Source organism: Mastigoproctus giganteus, chromosome 8 (assembly GCF_048544385.1).
Source record: "Mastigoproctus giganteus isolate SK-2022 chromosome 8, ASM4854438v1, whole genome shotgun sequence".
Taxonomy (NCBI): domain Eukaryota; kingdom Metazoa; phylum Arthropoda; class Arachnida; order Uropygi; family Thelyphonidae; genus Mastigoproctus; species Mastigoproctus giganteus.
Window position 1 is genome coordinate 100,980,709 of NC_143582.1, and position 21,264 is coordinate 101,001,972.

At 37.7% G+C, this 21,264-nt stretch overlaps 1 protein-coding gene across 1 annotated transcript in view; it reads right to left on the minus strand.

Annotated features, from left to right (window-relative positions):
- The window catches only part of LOC150081740 (F-box only protein 7-like), a 389,948-nt gene that overhangs the window by 302,423 nt on the left and 66,261 nt on the right, over positions 1-21,264 (minus strand). Inside the window, exon 2 of the mRNA XM_090379603.1 lies at positions 20,545-20,615. Coding sequence (XP_090235729.1) covers positions 20,545-20,606 — 62 coding nt within the window. The 5' untranslated portion in view covers positions 20,607-20,615. The remainder of the gene's footprint in view (positions 1-20,544; positions 20,616-21,264) is intronic.

Here is a 21,264-nt window from a genome sequence, read left to right on the forward strand (position 1 = left end):
AATTTCGATATGGTGGTATTATATTCAAGACTCTTTCATGATGGAAGGGACACTCAACCTGGAGGCACTCAGAAAATAATTAATAAGCATGTGAAGATCATATTAACTGTATCCAAAAAAGACTTTTAACAGAGAAATAAGAGTCAGGGAAGGAATATAATATGCAAGTTACAAATGTGGTTTCAAGCTATTAAAAAAAAATGGAGAGTTTAGTCTTCAATACAAAATGCCATATTCTAACTTAAATACTAGGGAGCCCAACTGGCTAAAAATTTGATGTTGTCTTTCTCTTTTGACCCTAGGTAAGAATAGCCAAACAGGGATAAAGTATTCTAGAGTAGCTGATGAGGTTTCTTAAATATTTGATAAAATTTATTTTAATTACTTAGAAGGGGAGGGGGGGTCTACGTGATTAGAGACACTAAACTATTATATCATGTAGTAGATTAAGTCTTTTATTATTACCATAACAGCCATAATAGTTTAAGTGTTTAGCATTGAGGTAGTTCAATTCCTTTAAAATTACAGTAGAGCGTCACTTATCTGAAATAATTAATGTCATATCTCTTCTGGATAGCAAAATTTTCCGGATAATCGAACATAAGGTAAAATTAAATAAATTCTGTTATAATATAGATAGCAAAAGATAGCAAATCTTTTGCTATCATAGATAGCAAAAGATAGCAAAATGATATCAAAGATAGCAAAAGCTTAAATTTCCAGTACTCACCTTTGATCGATCTGCAATTGTTATGGTTTGAATAACAAGAGATTGGCTAACTTTAAAGTGATTGGTTTATTAAAAAATTAAGGGGATGAATAAGTGGTAATTACGATGGAAACGGGATTAAAATATGTGCAAGGAAGAAGAAGTGCACTAACTCCGTCCTTGGTTGTCGTGAAGTTTATTAAAGTTGAAATTCTAAATAGTGAATAAGCCAATAGTCGTAATGGCGGACTTTCGTTAAAACGTCTTCAGTTGGCAAGTTAAGTGAAAGTTAAGTGAATAAAACAGTACTTTAAGACATACTATAACTTCTAAATTCTATTATAATGTATTAAGGTAAAATAAAAAGACTTTAAATAGTGTGAAAAAAAAGAGAAAAAATGTATTTAATTTAAAAAAATAATAATAATAAATTATACATAAAAATTTGCACATTTACTTATGTATATATATAAATTTGGACATGTATTTTACTGCAAATTTTATGTGGAAAAAATTTAAAGTATTATTATTTAAAATAATGTTCGATTGTTTTTCTTTTGTTGTGACCTATTTTTTTCTGCTAAATCTCTCAAGTTCCTCAATAATATCGATATAATCAAATCGATATTATTAAGGTTTTCTGCCCATTTCAGTTGTTTCTTTTCGTTGACATTTTAGCATAAAAAAACTGAGTAAAATAATAAATTGCACAGTTTCATGGGCTGATATTATCCTTACCGAATCTGGAGCTAAACTAAAAATAATATGAAATGAAGAGAAAAAAATATGTCATGGAAAATTGGGTTCACAAAAGCAAATGACTAAACTGTCACTCACGGTTTCCGAGAAAATCCATCAGTCCTAATCCAACACTTCACCAGGTATAAAAAGTTAAAAAAAAAAAAAAAAGGAGAAGACAGAAATACTCTCGTAGTATAATAAACATTTGTCTCAAATACTACAATTAATAAAAAAAGAATAAGAAAAATCAGCCTTACAAATTATTCTGGATAACTGACGTTCTACAGTATATCATTTCGATAATAGACAACAATCACCATACTTAATGCAATCATACCTCATTTGCTGATACTGAAAGTAGCAGAAATCCATTCAAATACATACCAAGCACATTTAAAATAAAACAATACTTTGTTCAACTTCCCTACAGTTTTATTATTTAATAATAGCATTTTCTAATAGCTTCTAATTTTCTAACAAGACACGAGATCCTCCACAGCAGAGTGCACTGGTTCCACAGTAGGTAGATGTTGTCAGTGACTCCTGTTATCAGGGAAAGAAGAAATATGCTTTGTAAAAAGGATAAATGGAACAGGACCATGGTGTGTGCCAGAGCCTGAGGCAAAAAGCTGATGACATTGTAGGTATCATTTTTGGATGACATTGTAGGTTATCATTAATCATTTTTTCTATCATTTGTTATCATTTTTTAAGGGCCCACAAGGTGATATTTTTGTACACATTGGTACTAATGATATTAAAAGCAAGATATATAAGGATTTACTCAACAAGTATAGGGCAATGCTCAGAAAAAAATTACAAGTTACAACTGAAAATGAAACTGTCTGCAATTCTGCACGGACATGATTGGAGGGAATACATGAGAGCCTTGTCAAACAAATTGGATGTGGAGAAACTGCGAGGCTCATGTGTAGAATTTTTCTCAGCGTGGTCTGCACTTATTAATAAGAGAAACTTATTTTTATAGGGATATCTTAATAGAGGAGGGCTGCAAGAATATCTGCTACTGCTATCATGGCAGCGTTAGGTGGACTGGCATACTGCTAGCTGTTTCTTTCTACCTGACTTTCTGGCACTTGCTTCACTCACAGAAACTAACATTTCACTAAAAACTTATAGGAATATAAAATAAGCTAAAGAATAATGAAACTGACAACTACAAGTAATAAAAGAAAGGATGTGCAGTAGGACTTTGATTAAACTCCAAGATACACCATGGTTTTACAATCATGGTTTGGATTTAACTCAAGTTTACATAAAACATGAATCTAGATAACTTATTCAGAAAAAAAATTTATATTTTCACAGGTGCATTCATCTTTGGATTTAACTTAGTTCAAACCACAGAAAACGGCACTACAAAATAGCATTAGCATTTAGCATTAGTAGAGGCACATGATGCAAGAAAGCAATCTTATGCAGCATCAGCCAAAAAAAACAAAAAAAAAAAACAAAACACTTCAACTTCACCCCTCCATTCGTTCGAAATACCTGTCCAGCTGAGCCTTAAATTTATTTAGGCTATCAACTTCCACAACAAGGGATGGAAGTCTGTTCCACCAACCAACTATCCGCTGGATAAAGACAAATTTCCACACATATATCTTACGTCTGTCTTTCCTCAATTTGAATTTATGCCCCTCTCAGGTGATTATTCTGAGCAAGACGCAGATCCCATCAGCATTGAGCATGCTCAAACCATTCAAGGCTTTGTACACCTCTACCAGATCACCTTGCCGGTGCCTAGTCTCCAGACACTGTAATCTGCAAAACTTAAGCCTTTCTTCGTAAGAGCAAACCTTCGTTCCATTCCCTAATCTTGTTGCCCTTCTCTGTACTCGTTCCAGCAGCTCTACATCCTTGAAATGAGGCCTCCAGACCTGTATACAGTACTCAAGGTGCGGCCTGACCATTGCCTTATACAAGAGAATAATCACCTCCCTATCACTGCTAGAAAACTTCCTGTATATCATTGATAAGACACCATGAGCTACTCTTGCAGCCCGTCTGCACTACTCAGAGAACTTCATATCCGCCTGCACAATTACCCCTAGGTCCTTTTCATTCTCTACCACTGTCAGTGTAGTACCACAGAGTTGATATGATGCTCTGGGGTTGCTGTTTCCCACATGTAGTACTTTACATTTGTCAATATTAAACTTCATTTGCCACCTCTCAGCCCATCTGCTCAACCTATCCAGATCCCGTTGCAGCAGCATAGTGTCACTAGCGTCCTTAACAACCCTGCCAACCTTTGTATCATCTGCAAACTTGGACATTAAGCTTGATATACCATCATCAATATTATTTATAAATACAGAAAACAACAATGGACCAACACTGAACCCTGAGGGACTCCATTAATAACATTAGTCCACGATGAGCAGTGTCCATTTATTACCACTCTCTGTCTTCAGCCACTCAATCATCCCTTTATCCATAGCAACAATTTGCCACCAATGCCACACTGCTCCAATTTGTGCAGCAGTCTTCCATGTGCAACAGTATCAAAAGCCTTTCTAAGATCCAAATATATAATATCAAAGTTATTCCCTGCATCCAATTCTTTTGTGACTACATCATAGTATCCAATCAAATTAGCCAGGCAAGACCTTCCCTTAACAAAACCATGCTGTGTCTGAGCTATAATTGAATTCTTGTCAAGATGACCCTGCAGTGCTTCTTTAACCAGTGCTTCCATTAATTTTCCTGGAACAGAAGTTAAACTCACAGGTCTATAATTACTTGTGTCAGCCTTTTATCCTCCTTTGTGAATTGGGGTTACATTTGCACATCTCCAGTCTGTGGGTACCTCCCCTGAGTCCAAAGAATCTCTCATAATTATGGCTAACGGATTGCTTACTTCCTTTGCTACCTCCTTTAATATAACTGGATAGATCCCATCAATCCCCAGGTGCCTTTCTTGTATTTATTTTCAACACTTTCTCCTCCACTTTACTCTCAATTATTACAAAATCATCTAGCTCAATGCCAGTGTTTACTTCATCTATGGCAATTCCCTTCCTGAATAACTCCTCATGTGTGAATGTAGATGCAAAATATTCATTTAGTTTGTTAGCCACTTGAGCAGGATCATCAACAGTTCACCCATCAATATCAAGTGGACCAATCTGATTCATCCCCTTCCTTCTAGAGTTTACATAAGTAAAGAACTCTTTGCTGTTTTTCTTTGCATTCCTTTCCAAGGATTTCTCGTAATCTGCCTTCGCCTGCCTAACCTCCTTTGTAACTTGGTTGCATATCAACTTGTATCTATCATAGGCCTCTGTGTCATGTGTTAATTTGTAAGTATCCCATGCATTTTTCTTTTCTGCCATATGCCTCATTAGTTCATCTGACATCCATTTTGGCCTAAACCTTGAACAATATTTCTTAGTTGGTATGTAAAGCCTAGTAGCTTCCAAGATAAGTTCTTTGAATGCTTCCCATTTTGAATTTGCTGTTGGTAACATCATCAGTTGGTCCCACTGTATAGAATTTAAATACTGTCTCAGTCCATCGTAGTCGCCTTTACGGAAGCAATAACCCTTCCCTTTACCCCTAATGGTAGTTACCTCTTTCAGTAAATCCCACTTCAGCACACTGTGATCACTGCCACCTAGTGGTTCATTTATCTGCAGATTCTTAATGCATGAAGAATCACTGCTGATAATCAAATCAAGAGTATTACTCCCTCTAGTTGCCTCCCGAACATGCTGATGTAGAAAACAATCATCCAATAAATCCACAAAAGCCCTGCTAGTGCGTGAGTAACCAGCCCCCAAATTCCAGTCAATATCTGGGAAATTAAAATCTCCCATTATAAGACTCTCTGATTTACTGGCCCACTCTATTTCCCTGTACAGTTCCTTATTATACTCATCAGAGTCATTAGGCCTAAAGCACACTCCTACTCTCAATTTTGCTCTCCCAATGCTTATGTCACACCAAACTGACTCAACACTGCACTGTCCAGCGATGTCGACTGGCTTCACTTCCTTGGTTTTCATGTGTTTCTTAACTAATAGCATAACCCCTCCCCCCTTCCTATCCTGTCTATCCTTTCTGTAGACGTTGTACTCCCCAAATTGCAGTTCTGCATCCCTTATATCTGTGTGACACCACGTCTCTGATATCCCAACAATATCTGCCTTTGATGTTTTGAGCAATACCTCAAATTCATCAAATTTATTTACTAAACTCCTAGCATTGGTATACACCCAAGTACACTTGCACCTGTTTCTATTCTTAGCTACCCTAACACAACCCATGTGTTTACTTGTACCGCAATGGCTCCCAGCAGTCTCTGAAATACCATGCATCTTGTTTTTCAGGCTTCTGCTCATTCTAATAGAAGCAGTGCAAGAATCTCTTTCACCTCTGCCAGTGGCTACTGTCAATCTATTGGTCTTTGTCTCCCCCCAAGCTAGCAGTTTTCCGACCCACCTAACACTGCCTCGATAGCATCAGCAAATATTCTTGCACCCTTTCTATTTAAGTGTATCCCATCCCTGCAGAAGCAATCTCTCCTGTTAACAAGTACAGTCCAGGCTGAAAAAAATTCTACCCCTTCAACCTTGCACAATCTTTCCAGGGCCGAATTGATCGACAAGGCTCTCATCATATACTCCCTCCTATCGTGTCTGGGCAGAATTGCAGACACTTTCAAATTCAACCCTAATTCTCGGCTTTTGTTCAGCAGTGACCTGTACTTGTTAAGTAATTCTGCCGGTCTCCTACTCTTAATATTATTAGTGCCAACGTGTACAACTATATCACCTTTTGTGCCCTTAAAAGATGATATTCGCTCTACAACGTCATCAACCTTTGCCCCTGGCAGACATACCCTGGTCCTGTTCCACCTATCTTTTTTACAAAGCATGTTCCCCGTTTCCCTGACAATAGAGTCACCAACAACTACTAGTTCCTTCGGGACCAGCGCATTCTGCCTTGGGGGTTGCCTCTGTGTCACGCGATGCCCAAGTGCAAGCTCTGGCGTTGATGTGGGCAGCTGAGAGCTTGATGGGCCCCTCAATTTAGTTTCTTCGAGGGCATCCACCCTGTCCTTCAAGCTCTCAGATAGGCCCACAAGAATGCCGAGTTGTTGCCTGATATCGATACACTCCTTGCATCGCGCACACACAAAGACATCCCCCATGGCAGTATCATGTCCCGTACCCGATTGCTCTGCAAACATCAAGCAAACAGTGCATTTTATAAGGCTGTGAGTCAGAGGACAACTGCCCCCCTCAGTTCTGCTCTGAGCCACAGCACTTCCATTAGCTTGAGCCTTTTGCTTTGCTGCTCTGGTCTGAGTCATGATTCTATTAATTTATTAATTAATTATAATTAATTATGTTATGTTATTAATTATGTTAAATATAATTAATTATATTACGTTTGTAATCTAAGTCGTTACATGTATTTATTTAAATGTACAATTTAACTGCTAACGAAGTTCAACTAACGCTATCGTATCACAATGGTGGGAAATTTACGAACGGTAGCGGAGTTGAAACACGTGGAAACCCTTACCGATACTTTTATGCAATTACAAGGCCGAGTAAAGAATAAATACACCAAATTAATCAGAAAATCACAAAATAGCACACTCCTACTCTCAATTTTGATCTCCCAATGCTTACGTCACACTAAACTGACTCGACACTGCATTGTTCAGCGATGTCGACTGGCTTCACTTCCTTGGATTTTATGTGTTTCTTAACTAATAGCATAACCCCTCCTCCCTTTCTATCCTGTCTATCCTTTCTGTAGATGTTGTACTCCCCAAATTCCAGTTCTGCATTACTTATATCTGTGTGACACCACGTCTTTGATATCCCAACAATATCTGCCTTTGATGCTTTGAGCAATACCTCAAATTCATCAAATTTATTTACCAAACTCCTAGCATTGGTGTACACGCAAGAATACATGCACCTGTTCTTTTTCTTAGCTACCCTAACACAACTCATGTGCTTACTTGAACCCCAATGACTCCCAGCAGTCTCTGAAATACCCAGCCGACCGGGCTAGCCGAGTGGGTAAAGTACCTGCCCGGCAACCCAAAGGTAGCGGGTTCGATTCCCGCCTCGGGCTTGGATCAAAGTACTGCAAAATCCTTGGGAGGTGCAATATGGCCACAGAAGCCGATGCGCCAACAACTACCAAATCAAAAAAAAAAAAAAAAAAAAATCTGAAATACCCTGCATCTTATTTCCAGGCTGCTTCTCAATCCAATAGAAGCAGTGCAAGAATCACTTTCACCTCTGCCAGTGGCTACTGTTAATCTATTAGTCCTTGTATCCCACCCAATCTAGCTGTTTTTCGACCCACCTAACACTGCCTCGATAGCATCAGCAAACATTCTTGCACCCTTTCTATTTAAGTGTATCCCATCCCTGTAGAAGCAGTCTCTCCTGTTAACAAGTACAGATCAGGTTAAAAAAAATTCTACCCCTTGAGGCTTGCACAATCTTTCCAGGGTCGAATTGATCAACAGGGCTCTCATCATATACTCCCTCCTATCGTGTCTGAGCAGAATTGCAGACACTTTCAAATTCAATCCTAATTCATGGGTTTTTTTCAACAATGACCTGTACTTGTTAAGTAATTCCGCCAGTGTCCTACTCTTAATATCATTAGTGCCAACGTGTACAACTATATCACCTTTTGTGCCCTTAAAAGATGATATCTGCTCTACGTCATCGACCTTTGCCCCTGGCAGACATACCCTGGTTCTGTTCCACCTATCCTTTTTACAATGCATGTTTCCCGTTTACCTGACAATAGAGTCACCAACAACTACTAGTTCCTTTGGGACCAGCACATTCTGCCTTGGGGGGTTGCCGCTGTGTTGCGTGATGCCCAAGTGCAAGCTCTGTCGTTGGTGTGGGCAGCTGAGAGCTTGATGGGCCCCTCACTTTTAATCCTTTGAGGGCATCCACCCAAATACCTTGAGGTTGTCACAGACATTCTCTCAGATATGCCAGACAAGCTGCACTTGCTACTTGGAAGTCTAAAACGCTAATGGAACTGATATTCGTGTGATATTCAAGTCAAGTGGACCCAATTTTGGCAAAGTCCGGATGGTCTGTGACAGCCAAATCCTCTGCTTGCACCTTCATGATGGTGGGACTGTTAGTAATCCTGGGTATAACCTACATGCACAAGCACTGTGGGTGACCACCCAGGTGTGAACTAACGTAAGCAGTGGTTGAGGTGTGGTGCCCACATCACATGGAGGAATGTGGTGAGGGTGCCAAACCTCGGTGGTAGATGACTCTCATCGACAGGTGCAATACCACCACTTTGCTTATTGGAGGTGTGAAGTGGTGGAACCCATGTTTAGTTTCCAGAGCTAAGTTCCAGTCAACCCTTCCCCCATCTCTTCCAACATGCAGTACGACTGATGACTTTTGAGGTTATGATGAACATCACGGCGAGATCCAACCTTCCTTACATTTCGAGGGTACAACTCTAAAACGGTGTTCGCAGGCTGCCCGCTAGTTAGTACACCAGGCCAAACCTATTGGTAACTCTTTAGGAGGCTTCTGGATCAGCTAGTGTATAATCTTGCTACCTCTACTCTGCCAGATAGTGACTGGAGGGAGTGTGAGTAGTATGTATGCGGGGTGCATTGTCGAGGCCCCAATATGTCATGGATCTGGGTATATTCTTACCACGTGTACGCCATATCCAAAAATTTCATTACTTCATACAGCATGTCCCACCCACACTTTCTTACTATTGAATACACCATGAATTGTCAAACTAATAGAGCATGCTTATCTGCAAAAAGATCTAAAACTCCCAAACACTTTCTAGTTCATTTCACAAATATACATTGTCTTAATTCTAATCTTAAAGATGTCCATTTCGACTTGCAGTCTGCTAAGCCTCATATAGTATTAGTATTAGCCGCATGGTGCAAGAAAGCCTATGGCTTATGCTGCACAAGCTAAAAAAAAAAAAAAAAACCGAATAAAACATTGATAAAAAAAATAATAAATAAATAAATTAAATAAATAAATAAAACAATAATAATTAATAAAAGTAAAGGAAATTAAACCTATCATCTTATGTGCTTCCCTGACGCGAAGGTACTACCCAGATGACCTTTGAATTTACCCAAACTGTCAGCCTCTACCACACATGTATGCAACTTATTCCAGAAATTTATAACTTGCTGGCTAAAATAAAACTTCCTGCAGTCCAATCTAAACATTTCCCCCCGTAACTTGAATTTATGTCCCCTAGCATCATTTATAATCTTGAAAATTTCGTCCTCATTCATTTTACTGATGCCTCTCAGAGCCTTAAACACCTCAATCAAATCTCCTCTGAGGTGTCTAGTTTCCAAAATTTGGAAACTAGACACCTCAGAGACATCCCAAACTCTGCAACCCACATATTCAAAGTCTTTCTTCATAAGGATGCCCTTTTGCCAATCTCACCAGGCAAGTTACCCGTCTTTGCACCCTTTCAAGAAGCTTGATGTCTTTCTTTAGGTGCGGTCTCCATACTTGAACACAGTATTCCAAGTGTGGTCTAACAAAAGCCTTATATAATGGGATTATCATGTCCATATCTCTACTGGTTGCTTTCTTTGTAACCTTACAATGCTCAGAGAATTTCATATCTGACCGTACCGTAACACCCAAGTCCCTTTCTTCCAGTAGTGGGTTTAGTTGAACTCCACCAAGTGAATAAGTTATTTTGGGATTACTGTTTCCCAGGTGTAATACCTTACACTTTGTTGGATTAAAACATAGCTGCCATTTTTCTGACCATTCCTGAAGCCTATCTAGGTCTCTCCGAAGAAGCTCAGCTTGACAGTGATAATTAACTACTCTACCATACCAATTTTAACATCATCTGGAAATTTAGACATCATGGCCTGTATCCCTTCATCAATGTCGTTTATGAAAATTAAAAACAACAGTGGTCCTAATACATATGCCTGGGGACTCCCACTTCTTACATCAACCCAATCTGAGGAATAGCCATTTATCACAACTCTCTGCCTCCTGCCCTGAAGCCATCCTGCTATCTATCCATCTAAAGATTTTCCCAGTGATTCCAACCTGTTCCAGCTTATAAAGCAACCGTTCATGTGAGACTGAGTCAAAAGCTTTGCTGAAATCTAAATAAACAATGTCGAAATTATTCCTTAAATCCAGCTCGTAAGTGACCCTCTCAAAATAGTGAACCAGATTTGTTAAACATGATTTTCTCTTTACAAAACCATGCTGGGTATCCTTGAGAATTTCAATTCGATCCAAACGATCCACCCTTGATCATTGCCTCCATGATTTTCCCTACCACTGAAGTCAGACTGACAAGTCGATAATTTCCCACTTCACTCTTAGAGCCACCCTTATATATGGGAGATACAGTGGCACTTTTCCGATCCAAGGGAATCTCTCCAGAGTCTAGTGATGCTCGCATAATTAGACACAATGGTTTAATGCACTCACTTGCCGCCTCCCTTCAGATTATAGGGTATATTCCATCAACTTCAGGAGTCATACTGGCCTGTAGGCTCGAAAGTTTTTTCTTTAAATAATCTTGCGAAATTTCAATATCATTAAATACATATTTTTCAACTTCGCTCCCACAATTTCCCATTGCCACAAAAGGTTTTTCATTTGTAAATACCGATGCAAAATAACTGTTGAGTTCATCAGCAACTATCCCCTAATAATTATTCAATACTATCCCCTTTTTAATACTATCTAAGGGAAAGGGGATAGTATTAAATATAAAGATTTAATACTATCCCCTTTCCCTTACGTAAAGGTCCGATCTGGTTTGTCCTTCTCTTCTTGGAATTTATATATGTGAAGAATTCCTTATCCCCCCCCCCCTCTTTGCTCTGTTTGCTAGTGATTTCTCATAAACTGCCTTTGCCTGTCGAACCTTTTCTGTGGCTCTATTACAGATCATCTTGTAGCTGTTATAGGCTTCAGTACTTTTTATTGCCCTGTAACCTTTCCATTCCACTTTTTTCTACTCAAGTAATGTGGCAACTTCACTATTCATCCAACTTGGAACCCTCCTCGTGGAGTATTTTTTATTGGTAAATACGCAATCAAGGCATCTGTGATTAATGTTTTAAAAGCATACCACAATTCAATTGTATTCATTCTCTGCACGATATCTACCCAGTTAATAGAGGCCATGTAGTACCTTAAGGCATTGTAATTTCTTTTTCTGAAATTAAAACCCATTCCTTTGCCTTTTACTGCTGCTATCTCTCTCTCATCATCATCCACCGTAGAACTCTGTGATCACTTCCTGCTACTGGTTCCTCTACTGTCAGCCCTGTTATGTCATCTGATTCATGGGTGATGATGAGATCTAGGATATTCTTTTCTCTAGTACTTTCCCTGACATGTTGATACAAATAACATGTCATCTAGTTGATTTAAAAATTTTGCTCCCCATGTCGAGTTTCCTTCCCATTTAGTCCAATCAATTAGAGGCAAATTGAAATCACCCATAATAAGACATTGAGGCTTACTTGCCCATTCCATTTGCATGTAGAGGCATTTGTCATAATCTTCACAATCGCCTGGTCTGTAGATTACTCCTACTCACATTATACCTTTGTTTCCAACTATCTCACACCATACAGATTCTATACTAGCATGTGAAACGTCTGAATCCGGGAAAGCTATCGTCGCACTCAGGCTGCTTCTGATAAGAAGCATTACCCCACCACCCCTTCTATCTACCCTATCCTTCCTAAATACATTATACAAGCCGTACTGAAACTCATCATCCCCAATTTCTGGGTGGCACGACGTCTCCGTAAGCCCTATTATGTCCGCGTTACTTATTTTATCCAGCAGTTCGAATTCGCTCATTTTATTGACAACACTTGTAACATTACTATATAAACAATTAAGACTTACTGTTCTTGTATATTTAACAACCCTACTACAATCCTTGAAGTTTTTTAGGCTCTCTTCCCTGGCATTAGCTACCCACTCACTTGAAACGTTTCTGCTCCCAGAACATCTAGATAATATGTCCAGTTGGGGTAACAGATAAGAACTCTTAAGGTATGTGCAAGAGTAACCATATATTTTTCTGACAGAATCTCAGTTATCGGTTGATTCAAGTACTGCTCATCTCAGTTGCCCAAATTATTCGCTGTATGATTCCTTTCGCCTCATAGGTGTTACTTGTGCATATATCCAATCTGATATTCCCTGTCAGAGACTTGCTAATTTGAAATCTCCTGTCTTTGATCTTCTCTGGCTTAAAATTTCTCTATCTCATTGTGTCAAATTAATCTGTTGTCTCCACCATTCTTCCAACTCCACTAATCACTTGGGGCTCTTTGACTTCCTCTCTTTCAAACTTGACTTTCTACAATCCAACTTTCCTAACAGTGAGGTAATTTTCCATGGTGATTTTAATGTGCACAACTCCAGTTTTCTAGTCACAATGATCCAGCTGGTCGAGATGCTGAGGCTTTTACAATTACTAATGACCTTGCACAGATTGTTCATTTATCTACAAGAATACTGGACAATCATAACCATACAGCCATCACGCTTGATCTTTTTTCGCAAACAACCCTTCTAAGTACACAGTCCAAGTGAGAGGTCCTTTAGGTACCTCAGATCACAACTTGGTGATTGTCTCTTCTCCAATGGAGCCTTTATCTCATGGCTCTTCCCAACCTCGCATTATTTACCATTACAAGAATGCAAAATGGGATGACCTGTGAGATTTCTTTTCTTCTTTTCCTTCATCGGATTACTTTTCAAAACTTCTGATGTCAACGTTTGCTCAGATCATGTCAGTGAAATTATTCTTGCAGGAATGAAATCCTTTATCCCACACTCCACTTTAAAATCTTGTCCTTTATCTAAACCTTGGTTTTCCAATAAATGTGCTAAGGCTGTTCAGGAGAAGAACATTGCATATCGTAATTGGCTTCTTTCTAATTCTTCAGTTTGAATTTCTGCCTACACCAAAGCTTGCAACAGTTGTAAACCAGTTATTAATCAGTCCAAACTAGAGTTTGAACAGGCTAAAAGTAGAAAACTTGCTTCTTGTCCTAATGGTAGCCGAGCATTCTGGTCTCTTGCCAAAGCTATTGGCCACAACTTTTGCCAATCTCTGCTCCATCTGTCCAAACCAGATGGTTCTGTTGTCACTTCAGCCAAGGATAAAGTTGACCTGCTAGCATTCCATTTTTCTTACAACTCATGTATTAATGATCTTGGTAAAACACCTCCCACTATTCCCAACATGCTCCATTCAATGCCTCATGTGGTCTGCTGTCAAAAAGATTTTGACAAGTCTTGATGCTAAGAAAGCACCAGGTCCTGATAGTTTTTCTCCATTTGTTCTCAAAACCTGTGCTCCTGAACTTACTCCTGTTCTTTGCCGTGTTTTTTTACTTTCTTATTCCAAAGGTGTTTTTCCTTCTTCTTGGAAATTTGCTCATATAAAGCCAGTTCCTAAAAAAGAAGACAAATCCCTCCCATCCAATTATCGTTCTATTACAATTACTTCTACTCTTTCTAAAGTAATGGAGAAATCAATTAACTGCCAACTCTTAAACTACCTAGAAACCTTCCGTCTGCTCAACGATCGCCAGTATGGATTCCGTCAGTGTCGATCCACTGGTGATATTCTGGCTTATGTTACCCAGTTATGGAAAAATTCAATGAAAAAGTTTGGTGAAACACAAGCAGTTGCTCTTGACATCTCAAAGGCTTTCAATCGTGTTTGGCATAAAGGTCTTCTAAACAAGCTTCCATCTTATGGTTTGCCAACTGGTTTATGTAATTGGTTATCCAGTTTTCTCTCTGACCATCACCCTCAGTGAGTACAGAGGGTGATGGTAGATGGCTGTCTGTCTTCTAACTTTTCCACTAATGCTGGTTCAGTTCTTTCCGGCACTCTTTTCCTCTTGTATATTAATGACCTTCTTCCGTTGACTGGAAATCCTATCCATAGTTTTGCCGATGATAGCACATTGCATTCCACTTTCCATTTTAAGAAACCTTGCCCTGCTCAATCAGCTTCAACTTCTCGAATATCTGCTACCAATTCCTTAAATACCGATCTCCAGGTAATTCTCCAGTGGGACAAAGACAACTTAATTGATTTCAATCCTTATAAAACTCAGTCTTGTCTTATATCTCGCAAAAAGGATTCTTCTGCTCCTATGCTTACCTTTGATGACACTCCAATTTCTACACAAGTTGATGGGGATTATCCTGACTTCTAATCTCTTTTGGCACAAGCACATTAGAAATATTGCTTCTTCTGCATCTAAAAAACTTGGTTTACCTTTCGCTCTCGGTGTTACTTTTCTTCCAAACAGCTGTTCACTCTGTATAAATCGCAAATCTGCCCTACCATGGTATATTGTTACCCCATGTGGGGTTAATTAGGTTAATTAATGACTCCTCTCTAACAGAGTCTCTCCACTCGCTGTGTCATAGACGTACTGTTTCTGCTGCATGGCTTTCCTACAATACTTCCTGTTCTTCTGAATTGGTTTCTATTATTCCCACTCTCTCTTTGAAATCAGTCCGAACACGTGCCACCTCCAGCCAACATCCATCTATTGTCCAACTTCAAACTCACAGAATCAACTTTTCATCTTCCTCGTTTATTCATTCAACTGCTGTTTTCTGGAACAACCTTCCTTCGTAAGTATTTCCTGAAAATTACAGTCTACAGAAGTTCAAGTCTAATGTCAACAAATATTCTTTCATCTTCTCAACCTCCAATCAAAGCATGGTACCAAGTACTATAGGTTATAATACCTCTCGTGTTTGGGGGTTTCATAAAAAAAAAAAAAAAACCTACATCAATAACCAATTTGTAATAAATTTAGTTCAAATTGCATTAAAAATGGATTTAACTTATTTCATACATTTGCTCTTCATAAATAAAAAGTTAGAACAAGGGCCACTGCGACACTATGTGCCGCCAGTAAGCAAAATCAAATTTGCCAACCCAAAATATTTCAATTAAAAAATAAAATAAGGCTTAAAATAATTATTATTCATTTATTGAAAAAATAAAAGAATTATAACAAATCTCACACATATAATATTATATTATGAAACAACAAAGAAAAATAACAAAACCATTCTGAAATTCTGGAAATAAATTTTAACTTCTAAATCACAGTAATCTTATTCTATTGCAATAATAAAATAAAAGGAAAATTATAATGTTAAAAAAAAAATTATACAAATTTATGTTTCCTTGCTTTAAGAGATGCAAAATTATTAATTATTTCATTTATGTTTATTTGTTCCAAAAGATCATTTTCTATTGAAAATATTGCCAAATTAGAGTTATTGTTCAGACATTGTCAATCATAAATAATTTTTGATTAATTTTAATTTTGAAAAACTCTGTTCACCTGAGGCAACTGAAACTGGTAAAGTCAGAAAAGGCATTAGCATTATATATATCTTTATTGCAGGCAGTGATTGGTTACATGATTGCCTGATGCAATAATACCCACAACAGCGACAATGCTAGGGGTAAAAATAAATTTTCTGTTTATACTCCGGCACGACAACCAAGTCAGTAGAGTTTACAATAAATCGTCAATACAAATATTTATCGTATTTAGTAGTCACGGGCTTGAACCCCGGTCCACTCAAGGAACGCGTGCTATGCACTCTCGCTCCTGACCACTCGGCTACGTCATGCCTATTTATTATCAATAGTAATTGTGGCATGTGATGCAAGAAAGCAAGTGTATGAGCTTATGTAGCATCAGCCAAAAAAAAAAACAATTCACACAACCATTCCCTCTAAATATTTGTCCAGTTCCTCCTTAAATTTATTTAACCTATCAACTTTCACTATGACAGATGGAAGTTTGTTCCAGCAATTAACCACCCACTGGCTAAAGGCAAATTTCCGCACATCTATTCTACAGCTGTCTTTACTTCATTGGAATTTATGCCCCCTTAGGTTCGTAAGCTGAACAAGTGGAAGAATCCCATCAGAATTCAGTATGCTCAACCCAGTCAGGGCCTTATACACCTCACAAGTGTATAAGCCGCTGCAATTTGCAGAAAATAAGCCTTTCTTGGTAACAGGATCCCTTCATTCCCCTCACCAATCTTGTTGCCCTTCTCTGTACATGCTCAAGCAAATCTACATCCTTCCTAAAATGAAGCCTCCAGACCTGTACGCAGTACTCAAGGTGTAGCCTGACCATTGCCTTATACAGAGGGACAATCACCTCCTTTTCCCTGCTAGTAAAATTCCTGTATATCATTGACAAAACCCCATGACCTGCTCTGGCAGCCTGTCTGCATTGCTCAGAAAACTTCATATCTGACTGCACAATTACTCCAAGGTCTTTTTCATTTTCTTCCACCCTAAGTGTAGTACCACATGGTACGTTCCTCTGGAGTTACTTCTACCTATATACAGTACTTTGCATTTGTCAATGTTAAACTTCAGTTGCCACTTCTCAACCCATCTTCCCAAATTTTCTAGTTCTTGTTGCAGTAGCACACTGCCATTACTGTCATTAACAACCCTGCCAACCTTTGTATTATCTGCAAACTTCGACACTAAGCCTGATATACCTTCGTCAATATCATTGATAAATATACAAAACAACAGTGGACCCAACACCAAACCCTGTTGGACTCCACTAATAACATTAGTTCACGAAGAGCAGTGCCCACTGATTACCACCCTCTGTCTTCTCCCACTCAACCATCCTTTTATCCATTGTAGCAACTTATCCTTAATATCATTCTGTTCCAATTTGTACAATAGCCTTCCATGCGCAACAGTGTCAAAAGCTTTCCTGAAATCCAAGAATATGATATCAAAATTATTTTTTTTGCATCCAGTTCCTTTGTAACCACATCATAATATCCAATCAAATTTTCCAGACAAGACTTTCCCCTTAACAAACCCATGCTGTGTCTGAGTTATTGCTGCAGTCTTGTCTAGATGGTCCTGCAATGCATCTTTAACCAGTGACTCCATTATTTTACCCGGAATAGAAGTTAAACTAACTGGTCTGTAATTACTCGTGTCACTCTTCAATACCCCTTTGTGAATTGGGGACACATTTGCACATCTCCAGTCCGTGGGGACCATCCCTGAGTCCAAGGATGCTCTTATAATTATGGCTAAGGGTTTGCTTACTTCCTTTGCTGCCTCCTTTTATTTAACTGGATAGATCCCATCAACCCCAGGTGCCTTTCTTATGTTTAACTTCAACAATTTCTCCTCCACTTTGCTCTCAGTTATTACAAAATCATTAAGCACCCTGCTACAATTTGATAACCTTCTGGCATTTCAATCCTTAATAACTCCTCATGTGTGAATGTAGATGCAAAATACTCATTCAGTTTGTTTGTTTGCTAAGTAGAATTCATCAACAGTCGAACAATCGATATCAAGTAATTGGCATATCAGGCAAGAAAGCAAGCTCACCTCTCCATCCGCTACAAAAGTTTGTCCAGTTCTTCCTTGAATTTATTTAAGCTATCAACTTCCACAACGACAAATGGAAGTTTGTTTCAGCAATCAACTACCCGCTGGCTAAATGCAAATTTCTGAACATCTATTCTACATCTGTCTTTCCTCAATTTGAATCTATGCACCCTCTGGTTTGTAATGTGAGCAAGGGGAAGAATCCCATCAGCATTGAGCCTGCTTAACCCATTCAATGCCTTATACATCTCAATCAGATTATCTCGCAGAATCTAGTCTCCAGAACTTAAGCCTATCTTGGTAGGAGCACCCCTTTGTTTCTCTCACTGGTATAAATTCTTAATGCACCTGCTACATTTTTTTTTTTTTTTTTTTTATGAAAACCCCAAACACGAAGGTATCAAAACCTATAGTACTTAGTACCTTGCATGGGTTGAAGCAGAAGAATGAGAGAGGGGGATGCCGGAAACTTTGCTCTAGAGACTAAACATGGGTTTCACCACTTCAAGCCCCCAATAAGCAAAGTGTTGGTATTTCACCGGTTGATGAAAGTCATCTACCACATTTGGAAAGGTATCTTTAAAATTGTTTTTAAAAATATATTGTAACACTTCAGATGGAGTAATATTGTCTTTAATATAAGTTTGAAGTACTCTTAAGTTCTTCAGTAATGCTAAACCATCAATATCAGACTCATTACGATTAATGTCACTTAATTTAATATGTAAATATTTGCAAAGATTTAAGAAATCGTTGTATGACCATTTTTTTTAATTCAGAAATATAAAATATTTTAAATATTTTTACATGTTCTTTCATATTTCTAAACCCTTCAGTTAACGAGAAAATATTTGTGTCCATAATTTGAAATAAAAAAATAATTTTGGAATTTTGTTGTGGATCCTGAATAGCTTCCTCTCTACTTTCATAATCAAAATGACGTCTTTTCAATCTTTTCCTTGCAATGCTTACTTCTGGAAACTAAGTGGCAATGCCAATGATAGTAGCCATATTATTAGCCGAATCAAAAATTTTTTGGAATGCTTCCTCTATTCTGTTTTCTTCAAAATATTCTGTGATTTCCCATTGGTAGGGGGTGTAAGGCAAGGATGTTCCATGTCCTTCATACTATTTGATTCATATGCAGAAGCACTGATGAAAGAATTCAAAGAGCTGAAAGGAGGTGTAAAAGTAGGAGGGTAGAAGAAAAAGACAATATGATTTGCAGATGACTAGATATTGATTGCTATTAATGAAGAATTACAGAGCTCCTTGGACATCTTGAACAGCACAATAAAGGAGTAAAATATGAAGTTTAACAGCAGTAAAACCAAGGTAATGTTAATTTCAAAGAGGAGGCCACGAAGAAGAATCAATGCAACATTAGATGGAATAATACTGGAACAGGTCAACAGATACAGGCACTTGGGAATCATAATAACAGAAAATGAAAAAAGCCTGGAAGAAATAAAAGCAAGAATTGCAATGAGCAAAGAGGCATTTAGTAAATAGAAAAGAACTATTGAGATGAAATTTCAATAAGGAATTAAGAAAGCAAATGGTGAAAACACTAATATGGACTGTTGTACTATATGGCTCTGAAACATGGACACTGGGAAAGAGGGGATTAGATGCCTAGAAGCCTTCGAGATGTGGGTGTGGAGGAGAATGGAAAGGGTGAAACGGGTGGATATAGAGTGAGTAATGAGATTTTGAGGAAAGTAGAAAAGAGAACATTAGTAAAGAATTAAAAAAGAGACAAAATAGCTTTATAGGACATGTATTGAGAAGAGAAAGCATGTACAGGAAAGGGATTGAGGGGTAGATGTGTGGAAAGGGATTGAGGGGGAGATGTGTGGAAAGGGATTGAGGGGTAGATGTGTGGAAAGAAAACTGTTGGGAGAAGGAGAATTGGAATGATGGATTTGGATAATAAGAGGAAATTATACAAGCATTAAAAGTACAACATAAGATAGAGAAACATTGCACAATGGAGCCCTGAACCTGCCTGAGGGCAGAGAACTTGAAGAAAAAGAAGATTTTATAACAGAAAATATAAACATAAAACACATATCTAGATAAGCAACTTAACGTGTCTGCAATTTCATATACTGTATTTATTTCAAATGAATTATTTGCCTGCCATGTTGAATACTGGTAAATGATGGAAGTCATATTGCACATCTGATTACATAAAACCAATCAGATGACCAGAGCAATTTCTGGGTATGTGGACACGCTTTTGGTTAGGTTTTAAGAGTAACACTACGTTGCAGAATGGTAATCCCTTTGGCTCTTTATTCGTGCTTAACAGCAGCACTAATTGACTCAATTTCCCGAAGGCCAGAGGTGCGAACAATGCATTCCCAGTAGTCTCTCGTAATCCGTTCATTATATGGAAATTTTCTTCGTTCTACTGAAACTATTATAAATGTAATTACCAGGGAAATTTTAAAAAAATTTGCTAAATAGAAAATTTCTCTATAAAGAAGTTCATTAAACAGAGGTCCAACTTTTGATTTATGGCATTTTTTGGCTCATTCTACTCTTCTAACATAAGAAATGTCAAACAATTAAAAAAATAATAAATGTTAAATTTTACAGATTACCTATCATGTTTAGTTTCATCACTTCTGAAATTTGATTCATTTTCCTCTTCTTCCAAAATCATAATGATTAACTATTACAAAAAAAAATGGAAAGTATATTAAACACAAATATATTAACTATTTTAAAGTAATAAAATAAATTCATGCTAAAATTTAAAAAAATAAAAAAACAAGAATCTTTTTTATGTGAATCACTTTTTCTAATACAAATCTTTTATGGCCATGCCAAATTTCTAATCAATTCATGTGATCATTACTTGGTTAAAGAAGCACTTGAACTAAAGTTGCAGATTCTAAAGGAAATTAATATGCTGATTCCAAAAATACCAAAATGTTAACAGGAGAAACTAGTTTTACAGGGCTGGAATAGACTTTAATAAAAGGAGTGCAAGAATATTTGCTGATGCTATTGAGGCAATGTTAGTTGAGCCAAAAACTACTAGTGTACTACTGTACATGATTTTTGCAATTAGCATTAGTAGAGGCATTTGATGCAAGAAAGCAAGCTTATGCAGCATCAGCCAAAACAATAATAATAATAAAATTTAAAAAAATAAATACATAAAAAAATAAATAAAATAACCACTTACACTTCACCCCTCTGTTCGTTCGAAATACCTGTCCAGCTGAGCTTTAAACTTATTTAGGCTATCAACGTCCATGACAAGGGATGGAAGTCTGTTCCACCAACCAACCACCTGCTGGCTAAAGGCAAATTTA